The following is a 13,319-nucleotide window of genomic DNA, read 5'->3' on the forward strand; positions in this document are numbered from 1 at the left end:
TTTGCATTCATTTCTTATAGTAGGAGGAAGCTTGTTCCAAACTGTTGGCCCCATGTACCGTATTGATTGTTGGCAGGGGTGGGCAACCATTTTATGGCATTATGGCAGGGGTGGGCAACCTTTTTAACACAAGGGCCAGCTAGGAAAATGTAATGCTTACAGGAAGGCCGCACGTCAAATAAACACTAATTCATATTTTCAGCAATGGAGTTCATTTTATTGAAATTTTGTACAAGAATGTCATCCTCTTGCACTGAATTCACTTCAAGCTGATTTCTACAAGTGCAAAACTTATTTCACTGGTACAGGGGAGTGAAAAGACGGTCATATCACTTCTTAAGCTTCGAAATTGTGCAAATCGAGATGAAAATAGCCTTAATTTAAATAGCCTTATTTGGGGGGAAATAGCTGAAAGAAGATGAAAGGCCTTACAAAAAATGGAAAAGGGCCGCTTGGGCCCCGCGGGCCGCACGTTGCCCACCCCCAGTTTATGGCATTAACTGAATGATGTAACTAATTGCTGTAAAAGTCATTTAAGTTTATCTAAAGAACGCATGTAGAGGAAAGATATTTATTCCGTGGGAGAGCAAATAATACAAAAGCAATTTGGTTGGATGGAGCCAATTCAGTTTCTACAAATAGTCGACTACACCTACGCAATATTATTCAACAGGCTGAAGTTAAAAATATCAAATCTATCCTAAAATAAGCTTACAACTGTTTAATCAAAGACATAGGCGAGTCAGTAGTTATGTTCTCTTTTTGAAGATTAATAGCTTAAGACTTTGTGAGATTTAGTTAATGTTTCAAGAATGAACAAAATAAGAAGACCTCAGCATAAAAGTAGTCTAAAAAATAAATGTGTCTAATTTTGCAAAGATTAACCCTTAGTCGACTATAGTGGCATTGTTATCAAATCAACTTCACTGTAATATGCGTGATATTGTTACCAAAATCCTTTCTGGTGTCTCTATTTAAATTTATTTCTTGTTACGTTACAAAATTATTATTGATTAATATTAGACTATTCTTTTACGACATAACCATTAGGCTACTACTGTTATTTGAAACTCATAGCAGACCTACTGTAGCCTATATATTTGTTCACAAACTCATAGAAGCAGGCTCCTTTTCATAGTTTGTATGATATTGATTGAAATATAAAAAGTCAACAAAACGATGAAGCGCTTTGCAATGAGTCTGCTGATGCTGGCCGCGATCACGTGCGTTCGGCCTGACAGTCAGATCGTGTTTGAATGTGACGACCCGGGCCAGGTCGGGATCCACTCGGGACACAGCCACGGTCACTATGACAATTCAATTCTTCAACATGACATTCTGACAAACAGACACATCTTGCAGAGGTTGGAGCTGAAGCTCCAGAACTTGAGGGCATCCTGCACAGGTTGGAGCAAAATTGTTTTTATTTTAGTTTTCAGCTTTGCTTGCTCATGTCTATGACGTCAGCACAGAACGAGCAATAATTATGACGCTTGAATTAATTCGAATGAGTCGCAGCAATTGTGATTTACAAATTAACATAAGTAACAATGTTTGAATCATAGTGCATTTGCTTTAAATTTTTTTTCAAAATGGACCTTTTTATAATCTAATAAAGCTTTTTGACAACTGCAAAGCATATTTCTGTTTTTTATCTAAATCACTCAGCATCAAGTAACAATCTTTCAATTCCTGATGTTCTAATGGACTTGAAGAAACAAAGTTTTTGTTTACCCCATCAACTCAGTGGTTACGCGCTCGACTCAAGATCACGTGGTACTAGTTCGGTTCTCAGAGTGTGGCTTAAGCAACGCATTTCAGGACTGCTCTCCATTCAGTGGCACCTGGTGAATGGAATAATTCACCGGCAACAACACTTCAGCAATCGGAAAACCTCACTCTGCCAATCTCGGTAACCGGCCCTGCGTCAAAAACCTCTACAAGTATGCGAATCTACCAGGAGTTACCTATCAAGGCTTTGTCAGTCCGAGGATGAAGATTCAAAACCAACCTATTTAATAAAAAAAATTATGTAATCTGGTTAAGTTTCAACGTTGATCAGGCAAATTTATCTTCCTCACTGTTAGCTGTTAGCTGCTGCTAAAAGCGAAACTCAATCAATTGCAAATTATCTTCTATTTTCAGCTTACTTACCATTTCCAAATACTTTCAGGTTCGGGTTCAAACATAGGAACTACAACCCTTGCAACGACCACAAGTAAATAATGCTTCAAGATATTTTGATTGATAGGCCACATGACATGTCTGTTTGTCGTAATATTTTGTAACGCAACGTTTATTTTTATTTTTTTGTTTTTTTATTGTCTTTATCCTGCATTGCGAGAAAGCAGACTTGAGCGCTATGCATCGGTGTACGCCTTCCGACGTACACCTGACCCACGCTGCAGCCGACTGCAATATTTGTTTCCGGTTGTCTACTCTACTTATGACTTAAATTTGGTAACATCCATTACTCGAAATCGATCACTGGGTAGAGGCAAGTATCGTAAAGTTTCTTGCCCAGAGAAACAACAGCAAGTGCGGGTGGCTGGAGTCGAACATGCAGGCTCTCGACTGCGAGCCCAACGCGCTAACAACTCGGCCACTGCCATAAATCTAATGCCTACTTATTTTGGAGTAAAAGTTTATAATATTTGTTGAGCTTTCTAAGTTGGGTTGAACAGTTAGACACGAAAAATCCTTCATTGAAACAGTTGATTGCTTTCCACACCAGAAGATTAACTTGTAGACCACCAGTTTTATCTTCAGAGTAGCTTCTAGATCTCAATTACAATATAAGACTTTTTCACGTTGATTCAACGCGCACAGACGCTAAATTTAAGTAAAAAAGGATTGATTTACTATTTTCTGTCCTTGCATCTCATGAAATAATCAGCTTAGTGGCGAAGTGCTTTCGCCTTTGGCTCTGGTGCTGGTAGGTCTGAGATCGATTCCCGACCGGGTCAAACCGAAGACTTTAAAAACGGTACCGATTGTGTTCTTTCTTGCATAATGCAGTGAGAATAAGTCGGGTAATAATGTGATGAAATAATAAGTTTGATAGGCAATTAAAAATGAGCCCTGTCGCTAAAGACTTTACAGTTATAGAGCGACAATAAATAAAAACCATAACATTATTATTATCTCATGAAACAGCATCCCCGCCACGAACTCTAACAGACATCTTCACCAACGGAGTTCCCAGAGATGGAGTCTACAACATCATTCTTGGAGGAAAAACTGTCCCTGGATATGTTGAAAACAAAGACGGCAACACTTGGCTGGTGGGTTGATGCATTAGCATTATCACGTCATATTCAAACAGGAAATTCGTTTTGTAAAATGCTGTAAAACTGTAAAAGTTGTTGAGTTATATATTGTTTGTCTGTTTGCACCAAGGAAGAAAAGAAATTGAATAAGTTCAAAATCGCATGAAAACATTCTATTTTACTGAACATTATGATTAGATGAACTATTTTATTGCTATTGTCATGCTCAGAGCCCAAAAACATAGTTTGCAAAGTCAATGCCTCGCTATAGGCCTGCTGAAATATTATACTGTTATTATTATTCATTTGAAATGATTTCTATCATTAATATAACCTAAATTATGTCATTTTCTTATGTTACATCCTTAAACAATAAATATTATTAATATTTCAAAAAGTGCTCAATGCCAAGCAAAAAGCCAAGCACAGCGAATTAAATCAAAAATAGTTATATCCTTATAGCCTACGTTTATATATTTCATTACATAATATATTCTAAATTATTAATTAATTATATCCTGTTCAGTGAGAATTTATATTATTTCATTAAGAACGTAAAATGATTAAATCGTTTATTGAAAAACTATTTAGGCACGTTTGGCATTCCAGTATTAAAGGCATACTAAATGAAATTTTCAAACGGGAATTAAGCATTAAAATGCGTAAACTGAACATTCAAGAATACATTTCAAAAAAAATTACCGAAAAAAAATTGTTTTCAATGGCGCTGGCAAGGCCCAAAGTCTAATGTTTCATTTATTTTCATTTTTTTCAAAATGACCAAAAAGTGCAAACACAGCTCGAGAATACGTAATAAAAGACAGCAATAACAAAAGCCACGTTACAACATCTGATGTTTTAACATCAGATCTGAGGTTTTGAGCAAACTGTCTGATGTTTTGAAGTTGAAATCTGATGTTTTGATGTACATACATACATAGCCTACAGTTAAATCGCCGGCAATAACAACTGTTGCATGATCAACTGATTGCTCGTCTTTTGTTACGTAGACTGTACAGTCGCACGCTTCGCTGCTCAGGCCCATTCTGGTTTTGAAAGCTTTGAAAAAAGCACGTGCGCACTCGTGGTCAGACCGCAATGGGGCAAAATTATATTGAAAATCGTTTTATGGTAGCATGTTAAACAGAAAGAACGTGGAAAATCGCCAAGTCAGGTTTTTCCTTTAGTATCCCTTTAAGATTGTGAGAAAGTTATTTTCTAACCGCAGATACAGTACATTCTCATTACATTCTTATAGTAATGTGAAATGATCATTAAACATGCAAAAATGAGTATAGCAAAGTTGAAGGCAGATTTTAAATTGAACTCAAAAGATGAAGTTTTGATGCTAATGTCTTTCATAAGGTGTTTCAAAAACGTACCCATGGACGAGTGGACTTCTATCAGAACTGGAAATCCTATCAAGATGGATTCGGGGACATACATGACGCGTTTTGGTGGGGTAAGACAATGTGGCCATGACTGTAATTCTGCAGTTGTCATAGATGATCAGAAATAGCAACACACGGATAGACTCAGGCAATTATTGCGTTTATGTGACATCATCAACAAAAGCTGAAAAGATTAAACTCACTAAAACATTTGCACAATATCGTTGACAGGAGTGTACGGGATAGCCTGTAGTCGCTTTGGATCAGGACCAGAAGTGATGCCAGGGGAGAAAAACTAATAAATTACCGCTTTTTTCTTTGGAATTGTATTGTTGTGCCGTGCGCCTCTCATTTGTACCGTTGTAGTTGTACCGCTTCAGTTGTAGTGTCATAAAACTTAAATCATAGTCTCATTATTTTCCAGGTCTTGATTACCTACATGAAGTGGTGGGCACAGGAGACGCTTATGTTCTTCGGATTGACTTGGACGATGCTGAAAACAATACGGCCTATGCTGAATATACGTAATTTGCCAAATTTTTGTGCCTCGTCTTGCCATATCCTTTTAGCGTCAATTTAAATTTACGCACAAACAGAGAGATTTTTAAGTATTTCTAGATACAGGCCACGTCTTGAAGCGCACACTTCAACGTAGTCGCACTATCGTTACTTAGTACTAAGTTGCAGTACAACTTGGCGTTCTTCCTATTGTGCTTCAGTTTAAACTGAATCTTGGAGGATATGGGTAAAACAGAAATTGAAATGCTTGTAGTTTTGGGTAAATGTGAATTTAGAAACTTCGATCACAACAACGAAAACAGCGCATCAGGACAGACGTGTTCGAAGTCTTACTAAAATGAAATACTAAAATATTGATTTAGAATCGTTGGTTATCTTCTATCAAAGCTCTAAGCAAAACCTTTATAGGCTACTATGTTTTAAGTACCAACATGAAATTGGAATTGTTTATGAAAAGATATGTTTAATTTAATTAAATTAATAAAGATTGAAGCGCTTTCCAGAAATTTGCCGATCATCTATTTCTGATATAGCGTGTAGACATTACCCATAGCAAAGTCTATACCGTATTTCTCGATTTTCTGCACTTATTTTCGGTTATAGGTGAATTGTTCGTAAACAGTTGTTCGTAAAGCAATTTTTCGTAAACAATTGTTCGTAAAGCAATTTTTCGTAAACAATCGTTCGTAAAATCAATTCTTCGTAAAGCAATTGTTCGTATACATCAATTCTTCGTATAGGTGAATTGTTCGTAAACAGGTGATAGGTGAATTGTTCGTGAACAATTTTTCGCAACAGCAAGGTTTGTCTTGCAATTTCCGATGAAGGTGCGTAATGCAAATTTTCCTGAATAACCAAGTTACGACGACACAAACAAACAAGCACAATGAAAAAACGCATTTTTTGTTATTTATTGGAATACAACAATTGTCTGTGTTTAGCAATTCTTTGCTTACACTACCAATACTACTTTGAGTAACTTCTTACAAATTGTCCACGAGCCAAGTTTAGTATGAAGTATTGTGTGCAATTCCACGCAAGTAATCACAAATTTCATCATCTTGAAAGTCTTGACGCCAAGTTCGGACGACTCTAGTTAGTCTTTCTGCACTGTCCTTGTACTTCTTCTTTGGAGGGGGTCCTGCCTGGCCACTGACATAGGGCCTACTGTTCAATGCGAACCTCATTTAGATTTTGCTCTCGCTTGATTGCAGATATGAACTTCCAAATATCTGGATGATTTGCAGATACCTGGAACATGAACCCTCTGTGCCATCCTTCAATGCTATTATTAGTTTTGGGAAGGCCACTGAGGACGCCATCATAGCAGTTCCACATTTGAATTGGAAACATTGGAGGACGGCGCCCTTGACGACGATCTGGGCGCCCAACCCAAGTGTCTTCAAAGTAGTCAATTACTGGCTGAGCAACATCTGGTAATACATTCCCATCAATGAGAATGTCAAAGGCCCGGCTGACTTCATCAATAGGCACAAAGGCCAGAGACGACAACATGCGCAGCCTCAGAGCAAACTCTGCACTTGTCTCGTACTGCTCCTTCAGGCCACTTGATTGCGTCTTTCTCCAAATGCACTGGCACAAATGGAAGAAACAGCTACGGTGAGTTGAAAGTGGGTACTCTCTGCTTACTGCATTGACCATGGCCATCTCAAAGTCAGTCATGATTGTCTCTGGAACAGCAACAGCAGGTAACAACTCCTTGATCTTTTGCAGCAGATGAATGTATGTCCCTCTCATTTTGTCCCCCAGCAGGGCATACACCAGAGGCACTGAAGTGTTTTCCTTCAGTCCGTGTATTGTGTAAAGCTGTTCAAACATTGAAGGCACTGTCTTGAAGGTGCCGTCAGCATACCAGTGCTTTGAACGGGCAAGGAGCTGCAGATTTCTTTCAGTAGCAAAGAGGACCATACGGTTATCTCCAGCCCCAGAATCATAGGCCAAGAATGTTACACCAGCAAACGTTTGCTTGTACTCTACTGGAAGCACAATGTCACGGAGAGAATGTGGGATTGCCGGGCCTGCATTTTCCTTCAATTGCACTTGGGTGACTGCCCTTTTCATGCTCTGCACACTTGGCAGTTTTGCTGCCGTGGCTTGACTGAGTCCAATAGTTTTTGCTGAGACGAGGTAACTTGGGGCATCACGACTGTCTTTTGCTGCACAACGAATATTTTCCATAACCTTTGCTGCTTCGACATGACCAGCATCTCCAGCATGATTGTGCTCACCTCTGGATTGTAGCCTACAATGGCTGCCATAGTAGTTGTTACTCGTGCAGGACATTTCTTATTAAAATGCTCACATTTCCAATAAGTAGTTTCTTGTCCTTGTGCGTTAAGTGCACTATAATCTTTGTAATAAAGGTGGCCACTATACAAAAGTTTTGGCTTTCCTTTTTCGCTGCTCACAAACTGTAATGCCATTTTGAATCAGGGACTCTACACTCTGTCTGCTCGTCTACACTCTACACTTCTACAGGTACAGCACGACTTTAAGCACAATTAGCACATCTCTAGCATATAGGCTACCCTAATTGATTGTTCGTAAACAATTGTAACTGTTGTTTTTAAAAAAAGCTGTAGCCTAACTTTTATGAACATTTGTTTACGAACAATTAGTATTACGGTCAATTGCATGCCCGAAGAATTGCTTTACGAAGAATTGCTTTACGAAGAATTGATTTTACGAACAATTGCTTACGAACAATTGTTTTACGAAAAACTGTTTACGAAAAAAACGTCGGACACCCTTATTTTCAAGCCTAATCTAACAAGAAAAAAAATCAGTCAAGGCCGCGCCGCAAGGCCGAACGCTCAGAAAGACCAAATGATGTTCGGTTATATGTGATTTGCAGAACTTTCACCATCGGAGATGCAACCGCTAACTACAAACTGACTGTATCAGGCTACAGAGGAGATGCAGGTATGCAATAGCTCTAGCCGATGTGTAGTTCTAACCAGTGGCGCGGGAACTATTTTTTTCTAGGGGGGGCTGAAGCTGCCGTAGTGTTGTCAGCTTCTGGGGGGCTTCGCCCCCCAGACCCCCTTATGTGGGAGAACATTTTAAACTAGTAGTGGGCATTCGGTCATCTCCTGTGTAAAAAACGGCGCCAAAACACACACATTGTAAATTGTAACAAATGAAGAATGAAAACGAACAAATTATAAAGTGATATGAAAAAGACAGTTTGTGAAAATGTGCTCTCACACGCTTCCGAAGATAGATTTTCGCTCAGGTGTTTTCTCTAAGAACTGTGTCATGAGTTCTTTGACATCGACAGTGTCCAAAATGTTTTGGTGGACATGCATCAACGCAAGATAAGTAACATTAGTCTTTTTTATGTCATTGAGCTTCTCAACCACATTTTCAGGCGTCTTAGAGCAGAAAAAGAACGTTGTGATGATGCAGCTGAAACCGAGAGGCAAAGGCAGAGCACGAATTTTCGCGTTTCTTTGAAAAGATGTAGTGTTTAAGGGTTTATTTGCGATAATAGCTCAGCAACCTTTTGAACGGAGTTTGCGGTTTTTCCACTTAACATCGCTGAGCAAAGTAGGTTCCGTTTTTAGGCGATGGCATCGGGTAAGCTGATCTCAGTATCAGATCTTTCCTCACCGTTTGCACAGCTCAAAAGGGCCTTCACTCTGTTGGCTGCTGTAAGCAGATCAGCCTGGTCAAATCTTCAATCAAGCTCAGCTTGAACCAAATCAAGGGCTTCGATGTATTGCCGTTTCCAAGCTCCTTCTCCCGCAGACGACAAAGTATCCGATTCCTCTGTGTTTCGAAATCTTGCTGGAGTTTTGCTCACTCGGGGATCCTTTGGCGTCTTTAGGTTATTGACAGACGCAAAGACGTTCGCTGCTTCCATAAGCTTGGAAACGAGTTCATCTTTTCTGAGATTTTGATCCGTTCGCGGAGAATGGTGATTGATTCCAAAGCTGAAGAAGCAAAGATCTTGTTTTGGAGCTATCTTGCGACGGCTTCTGCAGGCTGAAAAACTTCACCGGTGCAGGCAATCGCAAAGTAAAGCCGTATCGTGCGTGCTTGATTTACCCAGCCGAATATGTTTGCATGTGCGTCTCCTTTCATTGCACTATCTTCTATCATGTCGGTCAGACATGACAAAGCAATATCATGCATTATTGTAATGTTCAGAAGTACGCATGAAATGTAAATATTGCAGAATGATGTCCAATAAACGATGGACCGCCGTGTTAGTATAGGCAGAGTGACTAGTACCGCTACTGCGAGGTATTGACGACTCTTTATTGCAAATGATGAGTGCGACCACACGTAGCCTAACAGGAACTCGATTCATCGTAGCAATTATTGTTCGAAAAAATTTCTGAAAATATGTTATGTAGGCTAAGCCTACCTTAAATTGTCAGAATTTTCTAGGAGGGGCTGAAGCAATTATTGAAAATTCCAGAGGGGGCTGAATTTGTTCTAGGAGGGGCTGCAGCCCCTTGAGCACCCCTACTTCCCGCGCCCTTGGTTCTAACAGTATTATATAACTTCCGAAACAGCAGGCAGATGTTTATTTCAGAATATTCTAACAAACGTTTAATTGCTTGATTGTCCGCATGTCCCTTAGCCCAACAGTAGCGATTTTTTTTTTAGTTGAAACAACATAGAGTATAACAATAAATGGAAAAATCAAATTTATTATAAAGTTTCGCAACACAAGTGTCGCTTTATCGGTATATTGCGAATATATTTATCTCTTTTTGGTAGGTGACTCTTTGGATTTCCACAACGGCCATGATTTTACCACAAAAGACAGAGACAATGATGACTGGGCCAGCGGAAACTGCGCCCAGACCCATAGAGGGGCATGGTGGTACAATGCTTGCCAGGCGTCGAACTTGAATGGAGAGTACTTGATTGGGGGGCAGGTTAACAACAGGGGTGTCAACTGGTACCATTGGAAGTTTAGAAACTATTCCATGAAAAAAGCCTCGATGAAAATTAGACCGAAATAAAGTTACAAGTCATCGAGTGTTTACTGAACTGTTACAAACACTACAAGCTCTATATGCTTACGATTCATTTGTTGTGGACAATAACTGCTGAAATTGTGAAATGAAACTATTATGTTTATCAATACGTTTTCGTACTTTTCTCTTTGTTTATTTTTGTTAAAACATCAAAAAATCCATTAGAATTCTTTGAACCCAAGTTAATGAGTTAATTGTGAAAGCTTTGAATGACTTTGCCTTGGATATATCATGGCATGGACTATGACATTCATATTCGGTGTTTTTATTTTTGCGCTGTACTGTAATTTATCAATCCACTTTTACCGTCATCAGAAATAAAGGTAATATTAGTTTGAAAGAAAAATTCAGACCGACAAGCTCATTCATTATAAAAACATAGGTCTACTGCTGGGACATGTAAACACCAGCAGGTTAGTAGCATGTTGTATTTTTAAGGTAGGCTACTGTAGTTTTCTCCAATCACTTTGTAAATATTGTGTCTACATGAATATCAGAAAGTGTTGTTTAGTTTCGTAAGCATTCAAATTTGTTAAACACAATAAACTATGTACACAAGATGGTTTCAAGGTGATGCGCTTGCTTGGGAAAACAGCTAGATTTACTTTATAACTTACTTTCTTCTTTTTTCATATAAAAAATTAAGTTGCATGTTAACTTTCTATGGTTCTCATCACAATAGCGTATAGGTTAGGCCAGAGGTCCGCAAATAGTGAGTCAGTACCCAAATTTGGGTAGCGAGATCATTCACAGTGGGTCGCAAAACGGTTTAAACTTACTATAAATATAACTTGTATGGTAAAAATAAATAGATGTGTTTCTCGGTATTGCAGCAAGAACTGAACCTGACTGCTCACTATAAAACAATACAAAATAGGCTACATACTCAATACAAAAATAAAACAATCATACACTCTTTGATGAAACTCTCTCAGCTTATCTCCAGAACTGGCGACTGAAACTCAGCGAAACCAAAACTGTGGCAGCAGCTTTCCACCTCCACAATCGGGAAGCTGATCGTGAGCTACACGTCCAGAACAACGGAAAATCTCTGTCCTTCTGCCCGAGCCAAGATAGCTTGGGGTGACACTGGACAGATCGCTCACATACCGCCACCATTTGGTGTCGATGCGCAAGAAACTGACATCCGGCGCTGCGCTACTCAAGCGCCTGGCAGGCTCTAGCTGGGTGGTGAGGGCTGACACTTTGCGTATAGCAGCCTTAACCCTTGTCTAATCTTCAGCAGAGTATTGTGCACCTGTTTGGTGCTTCCGCAGAGTATTGTACACCAGAGTACAGCAGAATACTGTGCACCTGTCTGGTAATAAGAGATCTGGTGCCAGCGTCCCACATCATTGGACAATCTCCACATTCTCGCTGGCATCCAACCTGCTGAGCTTCGTCGCGAAGATGCCACTCTGTCTCTCGGCCGACAAGCACTGGAGCCTAACCACCTTCTCCACCACAACATCTCTGCTCCCCCAAACAAGCACCCCCGTCGACTGAAATCCAGACACCCATTTGTGCCAGCCGCTCAACTTCTGGTCAACAAAGCTGGTGAACAAGACATGTCTGCGGCTACATGGGCGTACCATAAATGAAATTCTGAACGGAAGTCAAGTACCACCAGACTCCACTCGTTCATCTCCGATGCCGATACATGTCCCATCGGCATGAGACTACAAAGACAGGCGTGGGTACGCCTCAACCGTCTTCTTACGGGCTTCGGACTTTTCCGCTCAACCATGCACCAATGGGAAATGGCCTCTTCCTCCTCCTGTGAATGTGGTGCCGAGGAACAGACCGCAGACCACATTATCAATGACTGTACCATCTTCAAGCCACCTAACGGAGTAGAAGGTCTACGTGTCATGGATGATAAGATCAAAGACTGGTCTCCAGTCGCCTTCCAGTGTGGTCCGGGAACTTTGTGAGTCTGAGATGGTAAAAGGATAGACTCTCGGCTCCAGAGGCTCACAACACGACGACAAAGCGCACGGTTAATAGGTCTACCCGCTTATTAAGCCCAATTTGGTCTATTCCGGAATTACTGAAGGCATAGGAGCGGCAGAGAATCGTCCCTTGCTTAACATGCCCATTGTCCACCCGCTTATTAGCCCAAAATCGTCAGGTTCCGATGTAGGATTAATAAGTGGGGACGACTGTATTGAAATTGATATTAATTTGCAAAGTATTTTGCGTAAAAGTATATGCTTCTGAAACGTTTGGGTCGCCAAGATTTCGAACGATTTGGGTCGTGCCAGGTATTTGCGGACCCCTGGGTTAGGCTACTCGGCTACATACATTGAAAATACTTTTCGCGATAATTAAACGTTTATACGACATAAATTAAAGTATAGAATATGATCACAACGCTTTGTAATGTTTCCTTTATTCAAAGAAAGCTAATGATATTGGCAACGTTAAAGTTCAGGGTTGGAAATTAACTCAGGTTGTAAGGGTCTGACGTCAACATAGTACGGGTTTGTGGTTAACGCTGAAATAAAATGCGAGTCATAGTCTGAACTAAATTCATTCTTCATTGTGATAACATCTATGTGGCATTATTTCATTCTCTTGCGACAAATAAATACGCTCTTTGAGTTCTAAAAACCTTCTCGAGCCGAGGTAACAATTAAAGCGTTACTTAAAACAAGACATGCCTAATTGTGACGTCATCAATGAAATTAAACTTCATGACATTGGAAAATAATTAATTTTTCAAAAAATAGAAATAATTTCAGGTTTTGAAAATATTATCGTGTTCAGACTAATCCTTAAGTTTAAATACAATTCTGCTAAAACTGGAGTAACGAACGAATGAACTGCCAAGACGTCTTACGAAATAAAATAAATTTGATTACTAGCTGAAGTGTTTTCGTAGACGATTTGGTCTTCAAACAATATCCTTGAAAAACCACTTTGAATTTACAGTATAGTCGTAGGCCTGCCGCTTTGACAACGCTTGCACAGTGACATAGGTTTGCTATTTGTTATATCAGCTGTCATATTGTTGGCGCCAGAAAAAGAACACTCGATACTTTTAGCAAAAGACTTCTCATTGCAAGAAAACATAGTAGCTTTACTTGGTACACTCACGCAACGTGAACTTTTGGGAAGTTTAT

The 13,319-nt window shown here is 39.7% G+C and overlaps 1 protein-coding gene across 1 annotated transcript; it reads left to right on the top strand.

The window, feature by feature from the left end:
• Positions 1–1,123: 1,123 nt before the first annotated feature.
• Positions 1,124–10,750, top strand: LOC145770845 (microfibril-associated glycoprotein 4-like). Its single transcript, XM_082582580.1, has 7 exons — positions 1,124–1,405; positions 2,174–2,218; positions 3,157–3,284; positions 4,635–4,731; positions 5,085–5,184; positions 8,055–8,122; positions 9,932–10,750. The coding sequence occupies exons 1-7, from the start codon at positions 1,180–1,182 to the stop codon at positions 10,177–10,179; spliced, it is 912 nt and encodes a 303-aa protein (XP_082438706.1). The 5' UTR covers positions 1,124–1,179; the 3' UTR covers positions 10,180–10,750.
• The last annotated feature ends 2,569 nt before the right edge of the window (positions 10,751–13,319 follow it).

This window comes from Aplidium turbinatum, chromosome 5 (genome assembly GCF_918807975.1).
Source record: "Aplidium turbinatum chromosome 5, kaAplTurb1.1, whole genome shotgun sequence".
Classification (NCBI taxonomy): domain Eukaryota; kingdom Metazoa; phylum Chordata; class Ascidiacea; order Aplousobranchia; family Polyclinidae; genus Aplidium; species Aplidium turbinatum.

Coding starts and splice junctions, on each gene's coding strand:
- LOC145770845 (XM_082582580.1), top strand. CDS start 1,180: ATGAAGCGCTTTGCAATGAGTCTGCTGATGCTGGCCGCGATCACGTGC. Junction 2,219..3,156: donor AACCCTTGCAACGACCACAA/GTAAATAATGCT, acceptor CTCATGAAACAG/CATCCCCGCCACGAACTCTA. Junction 3,285..4,634: donor AAGACGGCAACACTTGGCTG/GTGGGTTGATGC, acceptor GTCTTTCATAAG/GTGTTTCAAAAACGTACCCA.